The sequence below is a fragment of the Dipteris shenzhenensis genome, chromosome 32 (genome assembly GCF_047967505.1).
Source record: "Dipteris shenzhenensis isolate YYH24624 ecotype China chromosome 32, Dip_SZ_1.0, whole genome shotgun sequence".
Lineage (NCBI taxonomy): Eukaryota > Viridiplantae > Streptophyta > Polypodiopsida > Gleicheniales > Dipteridaceae > Dipteris > Dipteris shenzhenensis.
This window is the reverse complement of record NC_141627.1, coordinates 8,429,523-8,453,706: the sequence shown is the minus strand read 5'-3', so window position 1 is coordinate 8,453,706 and position 24,184 is coordinate 8,429,523. Positions and strand designations below refer to the sequence as shown.

Below are 24,184 nucleotides of genomic sequence, written 5' to 3'. Positions count from 1 at the left end.
ACCCTTGCGCGCTCTAAGGAATGTATACTGGGCTCTGGCTCTGCTGGAGCTTTGCCCTTATCAATCCTAGACGGTCTAGCCGACAAGGCTTGCACCATCTCCCTGATCTCATTTTGACCAGCATTCACTTGAAGCTGCTGGTCCATAATCTGCTGTAAAGCATCCTCTAATATCAAAATCCTACCGATCAATGTAGGTGCTGCATGATGTGGACTCACTGGGATTCACCCTTGAATTCTGCCCTTCTGCCTCCATAGTTTCACAATGGAAGATGGGATTTTTTTTTTTCAGTCTTATCTAAAACCCAAATAACCAATATATACACCCTTCACTTCTGTTCTGCTTTCCTGGTTTTTTTTTTCTTGTTTCTTTTCGACGGCGCAGAAATAACAGGACATATGAAAAACAAAAAAAAAACTGCATGGAAAGAAAGGCTCCCTGATGAAATAATCCGACGTTGCGGAGCCAAGGCTGGTGTTGCCTCACGAGAGAAACTGGGCAGCCCAGTGGGTGGAGGTCCAAGCCCGAAATGATGGCTCAGCAATAGACCTGCATCTCCAATCCAAAGTCGCCCTTTATTTGCGCACGCAGGGATGCCAGCAGTTGCTCCAACGACCCCCTTCCAAAATGTATCGACGTCCGCTCGAATTCGACGAAGTCGATAGCCTCGTTTACCCGTCACCACCTTGGACTGCTTATCCCCCTTGACCAGTCACAATTTCTTCGCCGCCTGCTGTCCGTCCACGTAGTCCCTTCACGCACAGCCTTCGTAGGCCACGGTGGCCATTAATTTCAATGCTCAGGCATGCGCATCGCTCGTGCTTCCACGACCCATCTCTGCTTGCTCACAACCAACCATACTCCAGGAGCGGAACAAACAGATTCGTTATGCGACGGTCAGTAGCTCTCGGATCTCCACCAAATTCTTGCTCGAGGCGATCCAATCTGAGCACGTCACCCAACTCGGTAGACACCCCAACCACACAGTCGGGAACGCCGTCACTTAGGCGTCACTCTCTTCATCGAGCTCGATAGCTTTGCTTTTGACGCCCAGGCTTGCTAGGAGCTGTTTGACCTGCTTGCAATAAGGACAATACGACTTGCTGAAGACGACGACAGGGTTGGAGGAGACAAGGTTCTTCGCCTTTGCTAGCGCCATAGCTTGACTCTCAGAATTCGAAGTTTACAGTGCTTCCCATCCACAGATTTCGTCGTAAATCACAAATCCCCCTTCATCCTCTAGCCTTGCTCTGATACCACAATGTAAACGACTTTATCTATCCACGTTTTTATCTGTAGCCTGAACCTCTACTCGTCGTTGAAACAATCATGGGTGATGGCTATCTGTTATTCCACCCAGCCTATTCTCATGAATCGTCAATCGTCAGATACGTACGTTATTTCATTCATACCTATCCATGAGACCCTCGATTCCCTAGATAGTTCTCCTTGCCAAATGTCATCAATTTAGCCTCTCCACTTGGTGCACCTTTTTACCCCTCTCTTGGGGCACATTAAAAACCACTTGCCCCTTGGCATTATTGCACATTTAGGTGCACCTAGGCCTTAGCCCTCAGAACTATCTAGTCAATGCCATTCCGCCCTCACCTAGGACCTTGGCAGTTACTTCTCTTGACCATTTCAATTACGCACATTAACTATTACAAAAGTTGGTCATCTAAGAGAAAATGCCCACCGATCTATCCGAGGTCATGCTATCCCGGCTAGAGCATAACACTTCCACCAAGAAAGCCCCATTTGAAATCATCTATGGGCAATGTTTACCCACTCCAATAACACACTTGGGGGAGCGAATTTTTGCTGCTGACCAGTTTGCTGAGGATATGTCACAGGTTATTGAGCAGGTAAAAGAACATATTAAGAAGGCCCAGGTTCAACAATCCAAGGTAGCCAATAAAAAAAGAAAAGAAGTTTATTACAAGGAGGATGATTGGGTTTTATTGAAGATTGATAAAAGAAGAATCAAGTCAGTGAGAGGAAGTACCAAACATGTCAAGCTAGCACCGAAGTTTTATGGTCCATTTCAGATTTCAGCAGCTTTACATCCAGAAGAAGGATCCAGAGCGTATGAGCTGAAGTTACCAGCCCACTGGCGTAGGAAGAACATCTTTCATGTGAGCAATTTGAAGAGATACCATGGCGATACTTCTGCGTTTTCGGATACTCAGCATCAAGAAGAACCTGAACTTGAAGATGGGACTGAAGTTCTTACTCCGGAACAGATCGTGTACCATAAAGAGAAGAGTACTCGTGGAAAGAAGAGATATATGTATTTAATGAAGTTTAAAAACCAGCCAGCTAGTGATGCACAATGGATGGAAGAAGATTTTTTAACAGATTTTCCACAGATACTCGCAGATTACAAAGAGGCGATGCAATGGCAGAAGTAACAAGAGAAAGTGCACATAAGAGGAAGAGACAAGCAATAATCCAGAAGAGGACTTCTACTCATTCAAGCAGGAGGGAGTGTCATGACAAGAGAAATGATTATTTAGTTAATTAATAGTCATTAGAACTTTATTATTGTTAGGCGCCAATTTGATGGTGCGGTTATATGTTTGTATTTATGATCGATCAAGCGGTGTAAATAGTACCACCAAAACTATGTAACATTGGCCAATGATTAGTAATAAAGATGTGCACACACGTGTCTAGGTCCTAGGGGCAATAGGAAAGGGAAAGGGTGCATTAGAGTGCATTGAATGGTAGGTGCATGGGTCATAGGCTAAGGGTAGGTGTAAATGGAAAGATCGAACTTGAGTGATCTCAAGGGACATTAATGAAAGGGTATCACCCTTTCATTGTGAATCTCACGTAGCATTCTTTCTACCACATTGCATTCATCCGTCATCTCTCTCCCACCTTGCATGTAGGTCGAAAAAGAAACAAGTACTCTCACGAGGGCGCTCTTCCCCATTGGAGGGCCAATCAGCATTCAAATTCTGCATGCATTGCACACATTTGCATTTTAGAAAAGTGTGGTTCTTCACACTTATCACTAGAGGGCTAGTCTCTAATGGGGTCACGTCTTGCGTGCTAGGCCCACTCACAATGCCATGATCCAGTACTTGATCAAAACAGTAGTAGCATGTGAGTTGCCTTTGCAGGCTCTCGTTTCACGACAACCACCCATTTCGAGGCCGCCTCGATCACTGGAGAATTTTCACCCATCCGATGCTTTGATATCTCAACTTATTATTTCTCGGACCATTCCTCAAGTCATGTGGCAAGGGGAGAGAAAAAATACCGACGGGCTGCAAAGGCTAAGCAGTAGGCAGCCGGTGACACTGGCAATGAGGCTAAACAGTAGGCAGCTGATGACTCTTGCAATGAGGATCGATGGAGCTATGAGGGGGATTCGGTGTGGGTAAAGAGGCTGTGGGGGGTTCAGATCCAGGAAAAGGCTGGCAATGGAGGCTGTGAGAGAGGGGGCTGCAGCAGGAGCGAAATGCAGCTGGGATAGGTAGGGGCAGAGAGCAGGAGGGAGCAGGAGGGAGTGGGGGGAGAGAGCAGGGAGGAAGCACCAGGGGGGAGTAGGGAGGGGCGGGGAAGAGAACAGGGAGTAGTGAAGAGAGAGAGAGAGAAAGAGAGAGAGAGAGAGAGAGAAAGAGAGTCAGTCTGGAATGAGGCACACAATAAAAGGGAGAATTATAAGAGAGCTCAGCAGGATTGAGAAATCTTGCAAGAACTATGCTTTCGATAATAGACAACAGCACAAACAGACACACAAACACACTTTTTGTGAAATCCATATATTTATATATTACAAGAGGCTGTCCCCAAAGGGGAGACCAGCAAATACAAGATCAGAAAATTTCATTGTAAGACAAGTAGGCAGTATAATCTATCAGACACACACACAAGCCACATACACGCACACACACACACACACACACACACACACACAGAGGCTCAAGGCATCTATTGGAGCCAAATAGAAGCAAGCATCTGTGACTGCCCAGTGCCAGGATAAAGCTCATTTATAGAGCCAAAACAAGCAGCATCAGGATGAAACTATATCACTATCTACAACATTAAAGTTTAAGTAACCATTCAAAAGAATGAATACAACCAGTACATAAAGAAACCGAGCTTTGAAGCTCACCACTCCATTTCTGCATCCAGCAATTGATATCTTTATAACGACTATCATGGTTCGAGCAGAAATGCAAGAGATGATAACAACCTTGTAAAAAGCCGAGAGAATATTATCCCTTCCAAACTCTAAACCTAAGGACAAGACCTAGTAATTCGATAGGAAGTACATTTGGAAAAAATCAAGGCTTCTGATGAAATTCAAAATCAGTGACCCCAAACACCAAATTAGTAGGAGTGAGAAATGGAAATGAAACGTACAGTCATTGTCCGGACAGCACCAAAGCCAAGCTTTGATTGAGCATCCTGCTGAAGTGAAGAAGTAATATATGGTCTGGGAGGATTTTTGCACATCAGGCCCTTTCTTACAGACAAGACCTTTATCTTTGAAGCTGCTATTTTATCTGCCAGATTCCTAGCATCCTTTTCAGAAAGTAAAGAAAACCGCTCAAGTTTATTTCCATCAACATGAGAAGGCCGCAGTGGAAACATACGAGAAGTCTGTGGGCTCGCCTCATGACATGCAAATGCTTCCACAGTCCAATACTCTTGAGCAACAAACTCCTCTATCTCAGTCTCTCTGTCGCAAACCAACTTCAAGGCAGCCGACTGCACCCGCCCAGCAGACTTACTGCCAGGAAGCTTTCTCCACAAAATAGGAGAGAGACCAAATCCAATCAAATAATCAAGGGCACGTCGAGCAAGGTAGGCATTCACAAGTGTCATGCAGACATCTCTTGGAGCTTGCATGGCTTGTAGAACTGCACGTCTTGTTACCTCGTTGAATGTAACCCTTACAACCCTGACTTTCCTATTTTTCATCAGGCCCTCTGCCTTCATCAACTCAGAAACATGCCATGCGATGGCTTCACCTTCTCTATCAGGATCTGAAGCAAGTATAAGACATTTAGCACTGCAAAAGAGAAAAAAATATAGGACCTTTAATCGTGCAAAAAAATAGACAGACAAAAGTCCTCTCTTTCTTTCTTTCTTTCTCTCTCTCTCTCTCTCACACTCTCTCTCTCTCTCTCTCTCTCTCACACACACACACACACAATAAGTTCATGCATTAAATGAGATCTTGCACATTTGATGTGTATTTAATATAAGACCTCACAAAAAACTGTCTTTGAAAATGCTTGCAGTGTTGAATGCTTTAAATATAGGACGTTTTGACTGTAAAGGAATACATAGACAAAAGTCCTCTCTGTATCTCAGGGAGGACATGTATCATGGTCAAATGGGATTAATTCTGTATAGTAAGGACCAGCTCTCATGAACTAGAGGTGGAGAAGGGCAGGTGGACAAGACCCAAAACACCCCGGAATGTAAGACAGTTAGCAAAATATATGCTTGCAGCACATCATAGCATAGTAACCGATATATAAAGTCTCCTTAGCTTTTCAGATGCAACAAACCAATCATTTTGATAGCGGTCACCAGCCCCAAAGATCCTGGAGGGTCTCCAAAGGACTTCCTCTCTCTCTCTCTCTCTCTCTCTCTCTCTCTCTCTCTCTCTCTCTCTCTCTCTCTCTCTCTCTATATATATATATATATATATATATGTGTGTGTGTGTGTGTGTGTGTGTGTGTGCGCGCGCGCGGGTGCACCTGCCCAGCCTATTATGAGATCAGGGGACAATACCATTGCCTCTACCAAGATGGGACCGGGTTCGGCCTACTCTCAACACTGAAGGACCAGGTCTGCATTGGCCTATATCTACTTGAGATGCACCAACACAAGGTTTAGAGCAGCAGGAGGCGATCAAACCACAGGACAGAGAGGCTGATAGAGCACAGCAACACATCACAGACTTCTATGCATTAGAGTCAGCCCCAGGACACAGCGGGATGGAGGTGGAGTAGATAGCTGACATGCAGGCAGCCTGGATTACTGAGAGAGGGATGCAAAGACCACCTGCAGCACGGAGAGTGACTCTCTCTCTCTCTCTCTCTCTCTCTCTCTCTCTCTCTCTCTCTCTCTCTCTTCATGATGCGCCCGGTCATGCAGGCCAGGATCAGCCGAGGCTACGCCGCTCTTGCTAGGCTGGAGCGACAGTGCTACCACTCCCACTTCCAGGACCCGCGGACCAAGTCTCTCCTTTTTGATTCTTTGGTCCGCCCAGCAGGCATGTACGGTAGCCCGTGGTGGGGAGCCGACCTTTCAGACACAGAGTGGGCTCAAGTCGAGCGCCTACAGATACTGATGTTTGCTCCAATGATCCACAACAAACCATCGGTACCACACCAGATCATTCTAGCAGAGTTCGGCGCCTCACCCCTACAACTCGATGCGGCTTTCCAGGCTATCACTTATCTACACAGAGTCATGGATTTCAGCTCCTCCTCCGACGGTCGCCTCCGCCTACCTTGGCTAGCCCTATCCTCCTCTATGGCCTTATCCGTTGATGGGGACCAACGATGCTGGTATAGTCGTCTTTCCAGTTGGTTCACCCGACTGGGCCTCGACTTAGACCGGTTGCCTCCTTTTCAGTATAGCCTCGACGCTCCACCATCTCCACTCTCCCCCACTGACCAGGAGGTCAACCGGCTCATTCGAGCGGATCTGCTCCAGCTCCACACCTGGCGGACATGGTTTCTTCACCCCGAGCTTCCTGTGAAGCTCGACTTCTACCGCCGACACTGCCTCCAGATCTCACAGGAGGGCTTCATCACACCTCCAGCTTACACACAGTTTCATCTACCACATGCGCTCCGGATCTCCCTCGGTCAGTTTAGGGTTTCGTCACACCGATTACGGATCGAGAGCGGATGCGCAAAGGGTATCCCACGAGAGGGCCGCCTTTGCCCACTTTGCGACTTGCAGGAGATCGAGTCGGAGGAGCACTTTGCTTTCAGATGTCCTATCTATTATGCCATTCGAGGCCGGTAACACTGCCTCTTCCGCGACGGATTTGGCCCCCTCCCACACATGCTGCAGTTCCCGGATCAGCGATGCCTAGCCGCTTTCTTACATGAGATGACTTGCCACCGAGATACCTTTCTCCGAGCACGGCGACACGCGCAACACACACAGCATGAGGACACCCAGCGGCCCATCACTGATTTCTTCCAGTCACAAGATACCTCTCCTAAGAGTCTAGCCAACGACGTAGATGTGAGCGAGAGCCAGAGCCACGACAGCTGCGCCAGCGGACAGACTCACACATCCAGGTCCATGACATCTCGTCTCTGCTCTCTGCCCGCCCCACCGGGGTTACCGTTGCCCTCATCCACAGGGCCACCCACCGCCCCCGACGACCAAGCTCGACTAGGCCGCGTGACGTCAGAGGCCAATCATCTATCGCAGGGTTTTTTCCGGCCTCCCATTTGACGGCCCCTCTATGATTGGTCTCTGACGATCACCACCTACACATATATATTGTATCTCCCCCCTCTGCCCCATTTTTGGTGCCCCCCCTTCTTTTTTGTATCATCTGGAGGTAGACACATATTTTTTGTATCAGGACTAGACACACCGTCCTTCATAACCTCTTTTTTGTAGAAACGGTTGGCTGGCCCGTTTTGAGACCGCCACCGTTATGCTCATTGTATCAGTTATCTTTAGTCTCATAGACCTTCACCGTCTCCCGAAGACTTTAATAAACTCTCTCTCTCTCTCTCTCTCTCTCTCTCTCTCTCTCTATGTGCATGCGTGCGCGTGTGCGTGCACGCCTGCCCAGCGTATTATGAGATCAGGGGACAATACCATTGCCTCTACCAAGACGGAAGCGGGTTCGGCCTACTCTCAACAATGATCCACTTCCAGGACCAGCTCTACATTGGCCTATATCTACTTGAGATGCACCGACAAAAGGTTTAGAGCAGCAGGAGGCGATCAAACCACAGGACAGAGAGGCTGATAGAGCACAGCAACACATCACAGACTTCTATGCATTAGAGTCAGCCCCAGGACACAGCTGGATGGAGGTGGAGTAGATAGCTGACATGCGGGCAGCCTAGATTACTGAGAGAGGGATGCAAAGACCACCTGCAGCACGGAGAGTGACTCTCTCTCTCTCTCTCTCTCTCTCTCTCTGAGTGCGCGCGCGTGTGCGCGCCTACCAACCTATTATGAGATCAGGGGACAATACCATTGCCTCTACCAGGATGGGAGCGGGTTCGGCCTACTCTCAACACTGATCCACTTCCAGGAGCAAGTCTGCATTGGCCTATATCTACTTGAGATGCACCAACACAAGGTTTAGAGCAGCAGAAGGCGATCAAACCACAGGACAGAGAGGCTGATAGAGCACAGTGAAACCGGCCTCTAATCACTCGGAGGGCAGTGGAATTAAACCTTTAATCACTTCAGCACTTATTTACAGCTCACAAAGCATATATCACAACCATTAACCATTGCATAATCACCATTTGGCATTTATCCATTTATTCACAAACAAAACCACTGAAAAAGGGATGGAGGCTAGAATGCCCCTGATCAACAAACATAGACAAGTGCACCCGATTGGCCCCAAACACCGTGGCGCCCCTTTCGGTATTTCTTTATATTTCACAGTGAAATGACTACAAGTTGCATCTGGGAGACCACGGTGCCGAGCTTTGGCTTCTGAGCCTGAGTCTCAGCTCTCAACATACTTCATACTTCAGCTCTCAGTTAGTTGATAGTGTATGGATTAAAATTTTGCTTGAGCTATTGAGCTCTGTAGATTTATCCATTTATCCATTTAGCAGTCTTAGCACTCAACAAGGCCCTTAGTGCGCCCTTTGCTCCAGCGCTTGTATGAGATCATCCTTTTTGGTGTGCTTTGTACCTTGTCCCATAGGCCCGCAAGGCCTTACGTGGATCTCTCTCTCTCTCTCTCTCTCTCTCTCTCTCTCTCTCTCTCTCTCTCTCCACATAGCGGGTCACCCCCAACTTTAGGAACGTTTGTCTATAAGCTTTTCAAGCACAAGAACTCACCTAAGACATAAAGGTAGTTTCTCTTAATACCCTCCCCTCCAAGGGAGGAGTCTTTGTGTACGAGGATTTTGTATTGCTCGGGTCCCATAGGCCAATTTTTGGTTTTCAGAGGACGATAATATATTCTTCTTCTTCTTCTTCTTCTTCTTCTTCTTCTCTCTCTCTCTCTCTCTCTCTCTCTCTCTCTCTCTCAAACCCGCGATGCAAGCACACCTGGGCAGAGGATACGCTTCATTGGCCAGACTAGAGAGGCAGTGCTTCCGCTCGCACTTTCAGGATCCACGGACCAAGGGGCTGCTCTTTGACTCCTTGGTCTACCCAGCGGGAATGTATGGCAGTCCTTGTTGGGAGCCAAAATTATTGGATACAGAGTGGGCACGGGTGGAACAGCTACAGGTTCTCATGCTATCACGGATGATTCGCAGTAAGCCATCCTTTCCTCACCAAATCGTTCAGGCTGAGTTTGGGTCATCTCCATTACAACTAGATGCTGCATTTCAGGTTATGTACCGAGTCAGAGAGTATGGGGATTACTCTTCCGGACCTAGCAAGCTGCCATGGCTAGCATTGTCTTCCTCTATGACACTCTCAGCAGGGGGTGACCAGAGATGCTGGAATGCACGCACAGAGAGATGGTTTGAGGGATTGGGGCTCCACATGGACAGAGTCCCTCGCTCCATTTTCTCCCCTCATGCCACACGATGTCAACCAGGTAATCCGTGAGGATCTCTTACAGCTACACACATTCCGGACCTGGTCGGGACCGAGAGAACTCCCAGTGAAGCTTAGCTTCTACAGAGATCATTTATATACCTAGATGAATCCACGAACATTCCCAATCTCATCCTCTAAAAACACAACATAGTGTAGTTTCGATCTCATGATAGTCACTCACAAGGTTGAAAACCATAAACTCCATCATGCATAGCAGGGACTAGCCACTATGACATCCCCACTAACGTCATCAGCGCCCAACAGTGGGTGTAGACCATAGTATAAAAATATGCTCTCACACATATAAATCCACACACACACACATACTTGAGCATCCATTTATACAAAGTCTTCATACTAAGTTTCTGTCAGCACTCCGGAGATGAAGGGCAGACTCAGCCATGACAAAGGCTAGCACTAAAGGAGAAGGCTAATCAAAAGGTAGTCCAAAATCTCTTCATTCAAGCTACAATTGCCTATGAAGTCTAAACGTTTTCATTGTAGTCTCTCCCCAACGTGCATCTAAATCTAAATCTAGCTGATAGGGCAACACACCATTTAAGATAGAAATAATTATCACAATACCAGCAGGCCGCAACTTGGACGAAAACTTCACAAGGTGAAATTTGCATGTCTGCTAATACGGCAAAAGCTAATAAATCTACAGAGATCATTGTTTACATATCACAGAGGAGGGTTTCGTTGACCCACCAGAATACACGCAGATCCCCACTTACCCCACTCAGTGAGGATCTCTACTGGGCAGTTCCGGATCTCTTCACATAGACTTTGTACCGAGAGTGGCAGAGTAGAGCGCCTACCCAGGGAGAGGCCTCTTTTGCACATTATGTGACATGCAGGAGGTTGAGACGCAGGAGCACTGTTAGAAATGACCCAACAGAGGGTACACGCAACGGAAATAATGCCCAGGAGCTCACACAGTGTGCGGTGTGGGTGTGGAATCACAAACTTCTTTACTTATGTGCATTCAATAGGTGTGCAGACTCATCAATAGACAATGAACCAATCTAGATAGAGAAACCACCAAATAATATATTTCCGTCCACAACTATGGACACAATACAAGAGAGATAGATCCGGAGTCCCACCAATGGTGTGGTCCTCTGATCTTACCACAAAGTCCTTCTCCTATCTGCTGGCTATCTTTAGACTAGAGTCCGCGTGCTCCACCTTGAGCGTCTGTAGACTTTCTGTCTAGTGTGTTCTTCTCCACCTTACTGCCTGTGAATCAGCCTAGGTGGGCAGCCCCTGCCAAGCTTTGTCTGCAGCACACAGATCCCTGTTCCACTGCTCCAACCTGCTTGTGAATGGCTGCTCCAGAAGATGATGATCTCAGCAACCTTCTGCCCTAGAAGACAGTCTAGGTTCAGCCTCTCCCTGAGCTAAGTCTGCAGCACCTCTGCACAGTTCACCTCCTGGTCATAGGCCCAACTGCTGCTGCTCTGCTGCTCCTTCCTGCTCCCTGAAGTGCTGCTAGGCTGGATGATGAAATGAGGCCTGAGGCCTCTCTTTTTATAGGCCCCCCAAGGGGCAAGGGGGCTCATACTGGCCGACCAGACTGACCGACCAGTCTGCTGCTGGTCCAGCCCCTTAAGGGCTCTAAAACCGGGTCCTCTGGCCCAAACTTCTAGGGCCTTTGGCCCTCCAATTAAGGCAAGGGCCCAGCCCCTAGGTCAGCCCTATATAAGGCCTGGTTGGCTGCCTCAAAGCAGCCCAACCAGCCTCTCTCCTGGCCGACCCATGTGCTGGTCTGTCCCGCCTCTGCTGCGCCACTCTGATCTGCCCACTTGCAGGCCCATCTGTACACGCCTTGCCACGTGGCACTGTGCCACTGGCCCAGGCCATATGCGCCCTATTGCGGGCCTTCCTGCAGGCTCCAGCCTGCCCTGTTTGCAGCGCCATGGTTGCGCCTCTCTGCTGCAGCATCCTTGCCTCCTGCCAGGTCTATACCAGCCCCGTACAGCCACGTATGCATCCCGTACCTTCTCCGTACTGAAGCGCCGTCTGTCCTTGCTGGAAATCCCTATGCAATCAGGCTGCTGCAGGTCCCTGATGTCCACGTGTCTGCCCCGTACATTAGGAGCTCCACGACTTGCCAGGTACCCTTCTTGCTTTGTGTGAGGTGCTGCCCATGTGGCAGTCCCCCTCCCTTTCTCTTCTCTAGGCATCTTCTGCCCTAGGTCTCCCTCCCCCACGCTCTGCTCATTTGGGGGCTTACAGATGGGGAGGTGACCTTTCCAACAAGCACTTCATCTTCAGGTGTCCTATTTACTAAGGAGTTGATTTCCAGTGCACTGTATGTACCGAATTTGTGCAAGAACCTTTTGTCTGTCTATCAGATGGACAAGCACAATATGTCAGTCTTATTCGACAACGGCAAAGTCACTGTCACATCCAAGGCAAACGGATAGGTGGTGGCTCAAGGTGTCGAGGAGCATGGGCTATATAGGCTCCACGCTCTGTTGGTGCACGGGGACCATGGCAGATCCAAATTATGGCATGAGCAGTTCGGTCACGTCAACTATGGCTCTCTCTGAGATGCAAAAGACAAAGATGGTGGATGGACTTCCACAGATTGCTCGCAATGATCGTGTCTGCAGGGCTTGCGTGGAAGGCAAGCAACACAGGGACAAGTTCCCACAGGAGGCCTCATCACGGGCCAAGAAGCCGCTCGAGTTGGTTCATGCCAACATCTACGGCCCAATGTCAACAAATTCATTCATTGGTTCGGGGTATTCTCTTTTACTACGCTTTTGAGAAATTTATAGGCCATCTTCTGGTGGTTCTAGTGATGCCCTATAGGCCATGGCATGTGCCTTGTAGGCATAAATATAGGCACTTATAGTTTTAGTGCCTTTTAGGCCACATAGGACACTTAGTCCTATGTGACACCTAGGACACTTAGTCCTAGGTCTACATATAAGTACTTTGTACTCTTTCTTTTCTATTACTCAAGATTGACGTGATGGCTAAGACTCTATCGACTCTTTGCACCTTGCTCTCTCTCTATCATCTAACGATCCTACAGTGGTATCTGAGCCACGTTCGACTCGTCTCCTGCTCCCGCATTTGTATCTGCTCCATGTGCACCATCCGTACAGTCCGTACGACTGTACGGATGTCCATACAAATCCCGCGTCAGAATTTGTACGTCTTCTACCAATTGCTTCCATACGTACTTGCGTCGTACAATCTACAATAGACGTCCATACATAGGACACCTACCGTACATGCGCCGCTGTACAGCCTGCACACAGGACACCCGTCTACTTGCATCGCCGTATAGCAGCTGTAGCTACACTGTATCTTCCATACCTGCATTCCGTACTGCGCCATACATCTTCCATACAACCGTATAGCACGTCTCGCACCTGCATCCGTACAATCAAGTTCCTGCATCCGTACACTGCGCGTACTTGTTCCATACACTGTAGTATGTACCTACGCTGTACTTTGTACCTGCATCGTACATGCTCAGCACGTTGTACCTGCACCATACCTACTTTGTCCGTACAGCTTCTACCTTACAGGACGTTATCAAAATTTGGGACTTTCGAGGATTTTTGTTATCCTTATCTTCCTTCTACTGTTTAAAATCATCTCAAGCCATTTCAACAATTTGGAAAGCCTACATCTTGAGGTCTATATTTTGGGACAGGTGCATTTTTGCAGTCAATTTGTGGACAACAAGTCCTAATTTTACAGTTGCAAGCCTTAAGGCTATTTTCTTTTTGGGATTTGGTCTGCAATTTCTCATTTGATTGCAATACATTGGGTCAGATTGGAGAACACTGAGTCACATTTGCAGGACATTGAGTCAGATTTTCAGACATTGAGTCTTTTCTGCAAGACATTGAGTCAGATTATCATACATTGGGTCACATTTGCAAAAATTTCAGCAAAATTTAGGGCTTTTCTGTATTTGCCCTCTATTTGGCCTATTTGCCCTCATTCAATTTGGGGCTTTTGCCAAATTTGCTGTTTTTGCAGTGAACATTGCCTGCCACAGTCACATATGGGTCAGATCTGCATTTGCCCTTTGATTTAGGTTGGAAATTTGCAGATATTTGCTGTCATTTTTGGACAGCCAGCTCTTTGCCGTGATAGCCTTGAGGCTTTTAAGTTTTCAGGTCTCTTTCACGGTATCACATTTGTTATGGCTGGGAACAATCAAGATCTATTTGGCATTCTTCGTGAAGATGATAAGTTGGATGGCACCAACTATCTGATGTGGTCTTATCTCATGAAACATATTCTTGTTGCAAAGCATTTGTGGAATATTGTTTCTGGGGTTGATCTGAGGCCAGCCAATGCTACAGTGGTTGCCTCTACTGCTGGTCCCTCTGCAGGGGGTACTCCTCCTGATGCCTCATCTTCTAGCACTCCTGCTACTGCTCTTCCAACTCAGGAACAGTCAAGATGGGATGCAAGAGATGCAAATGCACATTCATGTATTGCTTTATCATGCAAGAGAATCATTATTCCACACATCCGAACTTTGCAGAACAGCAAAGGATGCTTGGGACAAATTGGCTTCTCTCTATCACATTCGCAATGAGGCACGTGTTGCATATTTGAGAAGGCCATTAGAGGAAGTCAGTATGAATGAAGGTGACTCTATGGATGCATACCTGACAAAGGTCAAGGACCTCATGGAACAACTTGCCAACATTGATGAGGTGGTGCCAAATTCACAACTTGTCAGTACCACACTGAATGGACAGTCAGATACATATCAAGGGTTTGCTACAACCCTTCGATTAGTGACCATGGGTAATCCAGACCACTATTCTTTTGATCAACTAGTTACTTTGCTTTTGCAAGAAGAGCAAAGTCGAGCTAATAGACAAGCCATTATTCCTGATCATGCATTTGCTTCACAGCAGACAGGAAGAGGCAAGGCTTCCAAGCCTATGGGCAAGCCTAAATCTGCGCATAGCATTTGTAATTCCTCCCATGCATCTAAAAATACAGTAGATAAGTCAAAGAAGAAAAGATGCAACTATTGTCGCAAGCCTGGACATGACATTTCAGAATGCAGGAAGCGCATTGCTTCGGAGAAAAAGAAAGCAGGATTGACAGTTAATGCCTCACATGCTACTGAATCCCATGAGCCAGCAAATGCTTCACATGCACATGCTCTTCAGGATGATTGGGCATGGGCTGTCCATTGTTCATTTGATCCCTCCAAAGCTGATGCACTCTTTACTGCTAATGATGCTTAATCTAGGTATTTTGATAGTAGTGCCTCCAAGCACATCACATCTTGCAGACAGTTGTTTCATTCTTTAGCAGATGCACCTCGAGGGGGGACTGTCACATGTGCTAATAATGCTACATATGCTGTAAAAGGAATTGGAGATGTGCAGCTCACATCCATTTCAAGCCATCCTATCACTTTGACTAATGTTCTTTTTGTGCCTGGAATTGAAGTCAACTTGATTTCAATTTCAGCAATTGCCACCTCAGGTTTCAGAGTGATTTTTGATGGCTACAGATGCCTAGTTTATGATCTTCGTGATAGACAATGTCATAGTTCTCACTTGCACTTTGCAAAAGGGGCTTTATCACCTTGATCATCACTCAGCTGCACTTTCTATTGAAACATTTGCTATTTCAGATTCACAGCTTTATGAAACTCATCTTTGGCATGACAGAATGGGTCATCTCAATTATAGAGCTCTTGCAAAGCTACACTCACAGCAGATGGCAAATGATGTACCTCAAACTCACATAGTTTCCAAACATGTGTGTGAGGGTTGTCTTTTGGGTAAGATGCATCGGTTTCCTTTTCAAAAGAATTGTCCAAAACTCTCAAAAAGGAAATTGCAGCTAGTACACAGTGATGTCTGTGGCCCAATGAGGACAAATGCCATTGGGGGTTACAAATATTTTATGACTCTCATTGATGATTTCACAAGATATTGCTGGGTATATCCTTTAAAAGCCAAATCTGAAGTTTTCTCATGCTTTCAGAGGTGGCTGAATATGGTTGAGAATGAATCAAGATGCAAGCTTGTCACCCTCAACACAGATAGGGGGAGAGAGTATATGTCAAAGGAGTTTGATGCATAAGAGACCGTTGGATGAGGACGTCTTAGATGAGCTTGTGTGGCTAAGGATCAAGATAGTGGGCCGTTGGGCAAAGTGTGGTCTAACCGACGATGGCGTCTTTGGTTATGGGAGGGTTGAACCACTCCACGACATTCAGTACAACCCGGATGAGTGGTCTCGACCTCCCTGGCACACAAACAAAGTGAATGATGTGCCATTTTTCCTATTAACCACCGCTTGCGGCTTGAGGCAGCAACCTAGACCCCCTCGAGAGAGCACCATCAGGTCACGCAGGAGATCCCCCGTGAGGTTATCTCTCACTTTTGGTCACGTCTTTGGACTAGCCTAAGACCATTAAAGATCTCATACTTCGTTTGCATGATGGCTCATGGAGGCTCGTCGGTCAGCCCCTGGCTGGAGCAAATGCACGTGGATGGCAGCCGTCGATTTTGCACAGATAGGATGCTAGAGACGATACCTCATTGTCCTTGGGGCTGCCCAACGGCACAAAGGATATGGTCGGCAACCTTGAGGATCATGGCCATCAAACAGCAAATGCAGAAAGACTTCACTTGGGGGCTGGCCGCGTGGCTTAATAACAATGGCCATGCTTCTCAATCGTCAATCATGCCTCTCCAGCTTATCGGATTCAAGACCAGCAGGTGATTAGGATTGAGGCATACAAGCTGATTCCTCTGAGTCGCACGCGCCTTGCAGAGGACACTGTTTGGGAGAGAGTGTCCAGCATCACTGCTTGGAACATATGGGCTGCCCATTGCAGCTGGTTGTTGGGAGGGCATCCAGTTCCACCGGCAACCACTCTTGTCACCATCTGGCAAGAAATAATTTACACCCTAAGCGCCATCTAGGAGCACAGGATGCCAGGTTCAAAAGTTAACACCGAAAGGTGGGAGCGTTTCTTCAAGGCATGGCCTGCAAGCATTTTCTATAGCCTCACTGCAAGAGGTATTTGCTGGTTGTATAGTCCGCTACCTTGGTTGTTAGCCCCTGTTCCAAACATTCCCTAGGCAATGAGCTGGGTTCTCAGGAAACAGGCTGGTTTCTCTTGGCGACAACCAGTTCCCACCCCCCCCTGGTCAGCACCTTTTGGTCTTGATGATTTGTATGGTTGTTTATTTTAAGCATTAATAGAAGTTCCTTTTCTCTATAAAGAAAAATAGGTTGAACTGTTACAACTCTAGGTAAAGGATGACTTTTGTGTAAGGATGGAGTAGAGAGAGCACATGAGCACCATGGTTGACGTACTAAATTGTACTAACACCATATCATGACCTGGTACCTCACAAAAATGAAATTTTAGACCTTTGATACCAAAGTAGCGAGTACATGAGCTAACTACATTTTTTCACTAGCTGCTCAGAATATCTCATTAAGTGCTGAAGCATAACTGAATTGGAAGAGATTTAACAAGAGTGCTAGCCTTTGTCACAGCCGAGTATGCCCTTCACCTCCAAAGTGCTAACAAAAACTCAAATACAAACATCATTCGCATAAATGGATGCTCATGTGTCAAGGATATGTGTGAAAGCATTTGTTTATAGCTGATCTAACACATCGTTGGAAGCAATGACATCTGTGGGCATGTCACAGTAGCTAGTTCCAACCTTATGATGACTACCATCAAGTCAAAACCACACTTTTTATTTTGTATTTACACAATGAGTTTGGGCATCTATCTACAAAGCCCTCTGCATTATTTACCGTTACCAACTTATATAAAAGAAAAGACAGTTGTCAGAACAGGCCTACCCTTTTAGAGCATTCTGGATTTTGATGACATGGGTACGTGCATCATCAGGAACCTCCCACACCATTGTATACGCATCATCAGGGCGAACTGATCCTGCCCTGGCAGCTAGGTCCCGCACATGACCGTAGGTAGGTAGAACGTGAAACTCAGCTCCCAAATATTTTTCGATGGTTTTAGCTTTTGCTGGAGACTCAACCACAACCACATACTTCTTTGGCTTCGAGTCCCCATTTGAATCTGAATTCTCTGCTATGGATGCCAGGCCTGGCATTGAGGTTGAGTCCAGGACTGGGACTGCCACGTTGCTACTACTAAGTGAAATTGATTCTTTGGGTTGAGACGTAGTATTAAACACGTCTCCTCTATCCATCGATGCGTGCTCAATCTGTGTAAGCTGGCCATTCTCTGCAAAGCTGCAGCTAGCAGCTTTATTGCCAGATGCCTGTTCACGCAACTTTGTGACGGTACAGAGTGACCTCCACCCCAAATCCATGCAAAAAGAAACAATGTGCGGTGACCTCAGAGGGTGCGTCGATGCCATATCCTGCAATGAGAAGCACGTAAACACTCTGAGGAAGATATGTTTTCACGATAAATGCTGAATTAAAACACTGCTACGCTATTGGGTGATGTTTTGACAAAGAATAACCGATACAGAGCCCATTCTATGAACCCTTAACCTTCAAGTATCCTCAGGACCAACCAAGGCCTGAAAAGCCCGCTACTCAAGTCTTATGTGGTCGGCGGCCCTATCGCCTATACCATCAATTACAAGTCCTTCAATCCTCTAAATGTTCAGAGCTTCTCCATATTAGCATCCATCTCCTACAAATATACCACACATCCAATGAAACATCCTAATCCATGAAATATATTGACAGCTCCCCCTCGTCTTCCATGCGACCAGAACAATATGTTTCAGCTTTGACACACGAGAAGAGCCGATCTTTGAACTAATTACTTTAGCCAATGCTTGTAGTGAGTTAAAACCTTAGAAGCTTATATCGGAACGTAACCTGTCTGGAAGACGTCGAATATTCATACTTGGCCACTAGCCAACCTGATATCGAGCTTCCCTCGAGAGCATGCTTCCGATGCTGTCGCTTCTCTGTAGCCAAAAGCTCTGCGGATAGAGCTTTGAATAGCATTCCCGATTTCGAAACGTTGGCAAGGACTGCTCGACCAGTCGAGCTTAAGGGCGTCCAACAATCTTTTACGACTCTATGATCTTTGCAAAAAATTGACCGCGTTATCCCATTCTTTACAGTCTTCGGCAGCCCCTTGTCCATCGAAGGAGAAGAGAAAGGATTCTGTGCCGGTTCAACACCCCGTACAGTGGGTAGTGCATGTGATTGAGCTGGTAGAGATAAGTCAAGTTGAGAACAGGGCGCCTTGGCTTTGCAGAGGAGCCTGACATTGGCGTGCTGCCTCCTTAAAGCTCCAGACAGCAGCTGTCCAGAGTAGGCCTGCGACATGGAACCTCCCCGTTGCTGGAAACAAAGGTGGCTGGTGCAATATCCCATGGAAAGGCTAACCGAAACAACGAGAGGGATTTCCGAAACAACGCATTCTGTCGTCGGAAACTTGTCTGAAATGGTGGTGGCAGAGGGGAGGAAGATCGATCGTCGCCTGAATTCCTATTCATGAATTGCAAGGAATGGCGATTGCTCGCTTCAAGTCCTGCTCCAAAATTGAGGCTTTGCTCGAATCATTGTCATTCACACTTTCCTTAAACCCTAAACCCTTAGCCATGAATTTGTAAACCCCCCTCACTCTTGAGATGTGGGAGAATTATAAGGAAAACTCTCTTGGAATTTGCAAAATTGAGGCTGTCTTCATATCATCTTTAACTTCTCATGGAGACTTGCCTTAAACCCTAACCCCTTAAGTCATGCCCATAAAATGTGGGACAATACTAAGGAAAACTTTTCTTATCCTTGAAATTGGATATTTGGGGTGGCTCCTTCAAATTTTAGGAATGATTCTCACACCAACTTCAAGAGATTGCCTCTACTTCTCATTGAGACTTACCTTAAACCCTAAACCCTTAAGCCATGAATTGTAAAAGCCCATAAATGTGGGACAATACTAAGGAGAACTTTGCTTATTCTTATTTCAAATAGTGTGGCATGGAGTGCCTCCTTCAAAATTGAGGGTCATAGCAACTCGAAGAGATTGCCTCTACTTCTCATGGAGACTTACCTTAAACCCTAAACCCTTAAGCCATTAGCAAAACAATGAATTGTAAAAGCCCATACATGTGGGAGAATACTAAGGAAAACTTTGCTTCTTCTTGAAATTGGATCTTGTGGCATGGGATGGCGTCTTTAACCATAACATTTATTCTAGACAAATTGTCTCTCCCTCGATGCTCGGCGTTATATCGATTTAATAATTGTTTGATCAAATGATATCTATATATGTATGTGTGTTAGCAAAAGGGATGAATATCAATTGTCTGAATTCATATTCATGAATCACAAGGAATGGCAATTGCTCGCTTCAACTCTTGTTTCAAAATTGAGGCCCTATTCGAATAATTGTCACACGAAGTTGAAGAGTTTGCCTCTGTTCCTTAAACCCTAAACCTTTAAGCCATTAGCAAAACCATGAATTTTAAAAGACCATAAATGTGGGAGAACATTAAGAAAAACTTTGCTAATTTTTACTAAAGGTTTGTGGTGGAAAGTATGCAAATGGTGGAAGGCAAGAAGTCTTCATTTAACCTACTTGGAGAACTACATAGCGAGCCCCTTTTAGATCCTTCCACCATAGAACTCGGGGGCTAGTATCCGTTCCACGCTCTTGAGTATAATTAAGCATTCTTGACACTCTCTCTTGTCTCTGAGCTTAGTTGTCATTGGTGATAAAGAGAGGTTAAATGATGCGGTTGCAATGTCTGGCAACTGATTAGAGCTATCATAATAAGTTATATTTGGGAACACAAGAATGCAATGATGTTTAACTAGGGATCTGGAGCCTCTCTTTAGCACGAAGAATTAATTTTAGATGTCAGTAGTTTATTAAAGTTTTAAGTTATTTTGATGGTTGCGGTCATTTTAGGCTATTAATCTCCCCAGAGACCATGTTTGTGCGTGCATCGCGTGCCTATATGTACACATGCATGTGTACTTGTGTGTGCAAGTGCATTTGTTTGCGTGTGTGTGTGTGTGTGTGTTTTAGACTCGACAAGACCCCTTTCCATAGTGAAATGAAAACAATGTAGCTCAAAAGAGAGAGCAATTGTCATAAATGAAAAATATTGAACACTAATGTTTTGTCAAAAGGTCAATGAGAGGTGGGCAATTTTTTTGAAAAATTATAGAATGCACAATTGTTCAAAAGGTTGCGCTTTGATAAGTCGTAGCAAGCATCACTTTTATTGAAGAGGGGAGTCTGCATACTTGCCACCATCCAGCAAGAAAATCGTGGTGAGAACCAGTTAAACCGGTAGGGTAAAAATAGTGAGAGTCATATACTAGATTATTTTAGTTACTAAAAACATTAGAAAGGAAAGAAAAAGAAAAAAAAGAGTTAAGGCTTTTAGAGCAATGGAATTGGGGGGAGGGGGGACATGAAATGAAAGATAACCTCCACGATGATGTGGCAGGTCAAGGAAAGGAGCGAAGGCCAAGAGAAGTGACAAAGGCGCGAAGAAGCTTCCGGAGACCACAAGGCGACTATAGTCGCACTACTGTAAGCTGGAGTCTAGACTAAGTGGATGGCGACGGGATTAGCGTAATGAAGATGAGTAGATTGCATGAGGGCAGTGCGTAATAAAGATTACGAGTGGGGCAACAGTACTAAATGCGGGCTGGGCAGTAGCTAGGCTAGGGAAACTGCAGATTGGAAGAGTATGAAGGGAAGTGGGCCTTTAAATAGGGAGGTGAGAGTAGTCAGTTAGAGGGTTAGTCTGGTATTTCGGGAGGTGGGAAGTACAAGGGATTTAGGAAATTAGGGAGGCGCGCAAAACAGCAGGAAGGCCAGGAGTTAGAGAGCATTGGGGGGTGAAAAGAACATCAAGTAATTAAGGTGGTTAGGGGGTAGTTAGGGGGATCGGGTTAGTTAGTGAGTGTAGTTAGGGAAAAAGGGGGGGGGAGAGAGAGAGAGAGAGAGAGAGAGAGAGAGAGAGAGAGAGAGAGAGAGAGAGAGAGGGGGGGGGGTTGAGAGAGATTAAAAAAGTTAGAGAGAGATATTTTAAAAATGAAGAAATTAGGAAAAATTAGGGGGAATTTAGGGGCCCAAAAATAGGGGAAATTGGGAGAAGAACAAGGTGAAAATTAAGGGAAAAAAGGGGGGGTGGAAAATTATAAAAAATAGGAAAATTTTATAAAAAAATTTAAGCAAAATTAGGGGGAAATAAAGGAGAAAACTAGGGAAAAAATGGAGAGGGAGGGGGGGGGGTCGGAAAATTAGAAAAAGTATAGGAAAAATTTAAGAGAAATTTAAGCAAAATTGGGGGGAAATAAAGGAAAAAACTAGGGAAAAATTAGAGAGGGGGTGGGGGGAAGGAAGGGAAAAAGGAAGGGGAGGGGGGCAGGAGAACAAGTTAAACATGGAAATAAATAGGGGGAAGGGATAAAAAGTAAAATTAACGTAAAGTGGGAAAGGGATAGTAAGTGTGTGTGTGTGTTGGAGGGGAGGGGGGGGGGGGGGGGGCATTGGTAGTCCAAGAGTCCAAGGGTTGTAGTCCAAGAGCCCATGGTAGTCTACAAGTTCAAGGGTGGTAGTCCATGAAAGTCCAAGAGTCCAAGGGTGGTAATCCAAGAGGTAGTGATAGTCGGTGGCATGTGCTAACTTTTCCTAGGCTGACCTGGCACAAAAACCCCATCCATGGTTAATAGGTAGAAGAGACAGGGTGGACATATGGGATGGTATGCTAGTTATAATAATGTTGTTACAAAATTAATCCAATAAATATGCTCTCCTATAGCTAATTTCTTTGCATTTCATCGTGTCTCCATTCATACAAAGAATCCTCTCCCATGCCTTCGACTAACACTCGGAGGGCTAGCCAACCTCTTCTAAAGGGCAAGGGGGTTCTCTTCCCTAAGAATAACCCATGCATTATTACTCCCAAAATCCAAAGATGAATTGTGCAATGTTATGGTTTGCTAGGGTGTACATCATACTTAGTTCATAAAGGTGTGAATGTTGCATGTGTGAGTGTGCATGATATGAATTCTTGCACATCAACATAGATGTAGTCACTCTAAGAGACTACAAGCCAATGATACTTAGTTGTGTAAGGTCTCCTAAGGACTTGCAAGTGTATGTACAAGCCAATATGTATGTGGTCAAGAGCATATGTGTTTGGTAGTGCCCTCGAGGTGTTAATTCAAGACATGTGCAATAATAATAATGAGTTTTGATCCCTTCTTCTTATTGTTTTGTAGGTGAGTGGAGGGATTCTAATCTTAGCACCATGGATGGGTTCAATTTAATGGTAGTTGTGCACATTGGAATGTTGAATACTTCCATATCGAAGGACATAGGGTAAACATGTACCGTTCCATATCGAAGCACAGGGTAGACATGTACCCTTGAATCTAAAAGCATGGTATTTTTTTGGCGGATTATCTGTCAACTTTTATTGGAGGAGAGGTCACACCCATAAAAAACATACCATCATACAAAATTTGGCCATGATATAAGGGGCACACTACCCATTGCTTATGCTACCCTGTAGCTGACACAAAACTAGTGAATTGAACAACCAACATCATAGAGAATCCTTAGCCCTAATGGCCACTCAACAAGTTCAAGACATAAGATGCCCCATGACCAACAGTAACCCCTTCATTAGAAGCTACCCTCTTTCTAATTCCATAGATGGCAAGAAGGACCACAGCCCTTACATATGGCAAAATTGCCACCACTGTAGATGTAAATCCCTACAAGTCACCCATATAGACCACTCTTGCAAGAGAATGTAGACATTAGTCTAGCCCTTTTGAGAGCTCCTTCTATCCATCTTCATACCCCCTAGCCACTAAGGAATCCCAAAATAGGTATGCATGACTTCAATTGAGCAACCACATAGCGGACAAAGAGCATCAACTTCAAACACCAACCTACTGTGACTAGCCTCCCCAACCTCATATACCTTCTAGATATTAGTGGACTTACTATTCCACCAAGTAAGACCCCTTTGTTGATTCCAATTGGAGTTCAATGTAGCCACCAAAGATCTCTTGTCAGCAAGGCACATGTAAACTACTCTAGTTGAAACTTTCCTCAAGGCAACACTACCTCTAATCAACCATTGACTCACTTTCCAACAAGAAGATAGAACATAACTTGTAGGCTAGGACTAGGGGACACATATCATAACATCTGCAAGCATAGCTACCTCTTGGAAATTGAGATGAAACTGATAGAATCCACACACCTCCACTCAGCCAAGCTTGAAATCAAACAATTGCTCCTAGGCCATCATGCCTTTCCTCTTCAAATTTATGGCTCTTGGTAGATCAAGCAGGAGCACCTCAAGAATAGCGCATAAGCTATCGAATTGAGATGAAACTAATACAATCCACACACCTCCACTCAACAAGCTTGAAATCAAACAATTGCTCCTAGGC

The 24,184-nt window shown here is 45.7% G+C and overlaps 1 protein-coding gene across 1 annotated transcript in view; it reads right to left on the bottom strand.

Moving 5' to 3' along the window:
- Positions 1–19,347, bottom strand: part of LOC147880262 (DNA topoisomerase, type IA, core) — a 174,351-nt gene extending 155,004 nt beyond the window's left edge. Inside the window, exons 1-3 of the mRNA XM_087370687.1 lie at positions 18,617–19,347; positions 17,600–18,144; positions 4,378–5,029 (exon numbers count right to left, since the gene is read on the bottom strand). Of these exons, the coding sequence (XP_087226813.1) occupies positions 4,378–5,029; positions 17,600–18,144; positions 18,617–19,123 (1,704 nt within the window). The 5' untranslated portion in view covers positions 19,124–19,347. The remainder of the gene's footprint in view (positions 1–4,377; positions 5,030–17,599; positions 18,145–18,616) is intronic.
- Between the last annotated feature and the right edge of the window lie 4,837 nt (positions 19,348–24,184).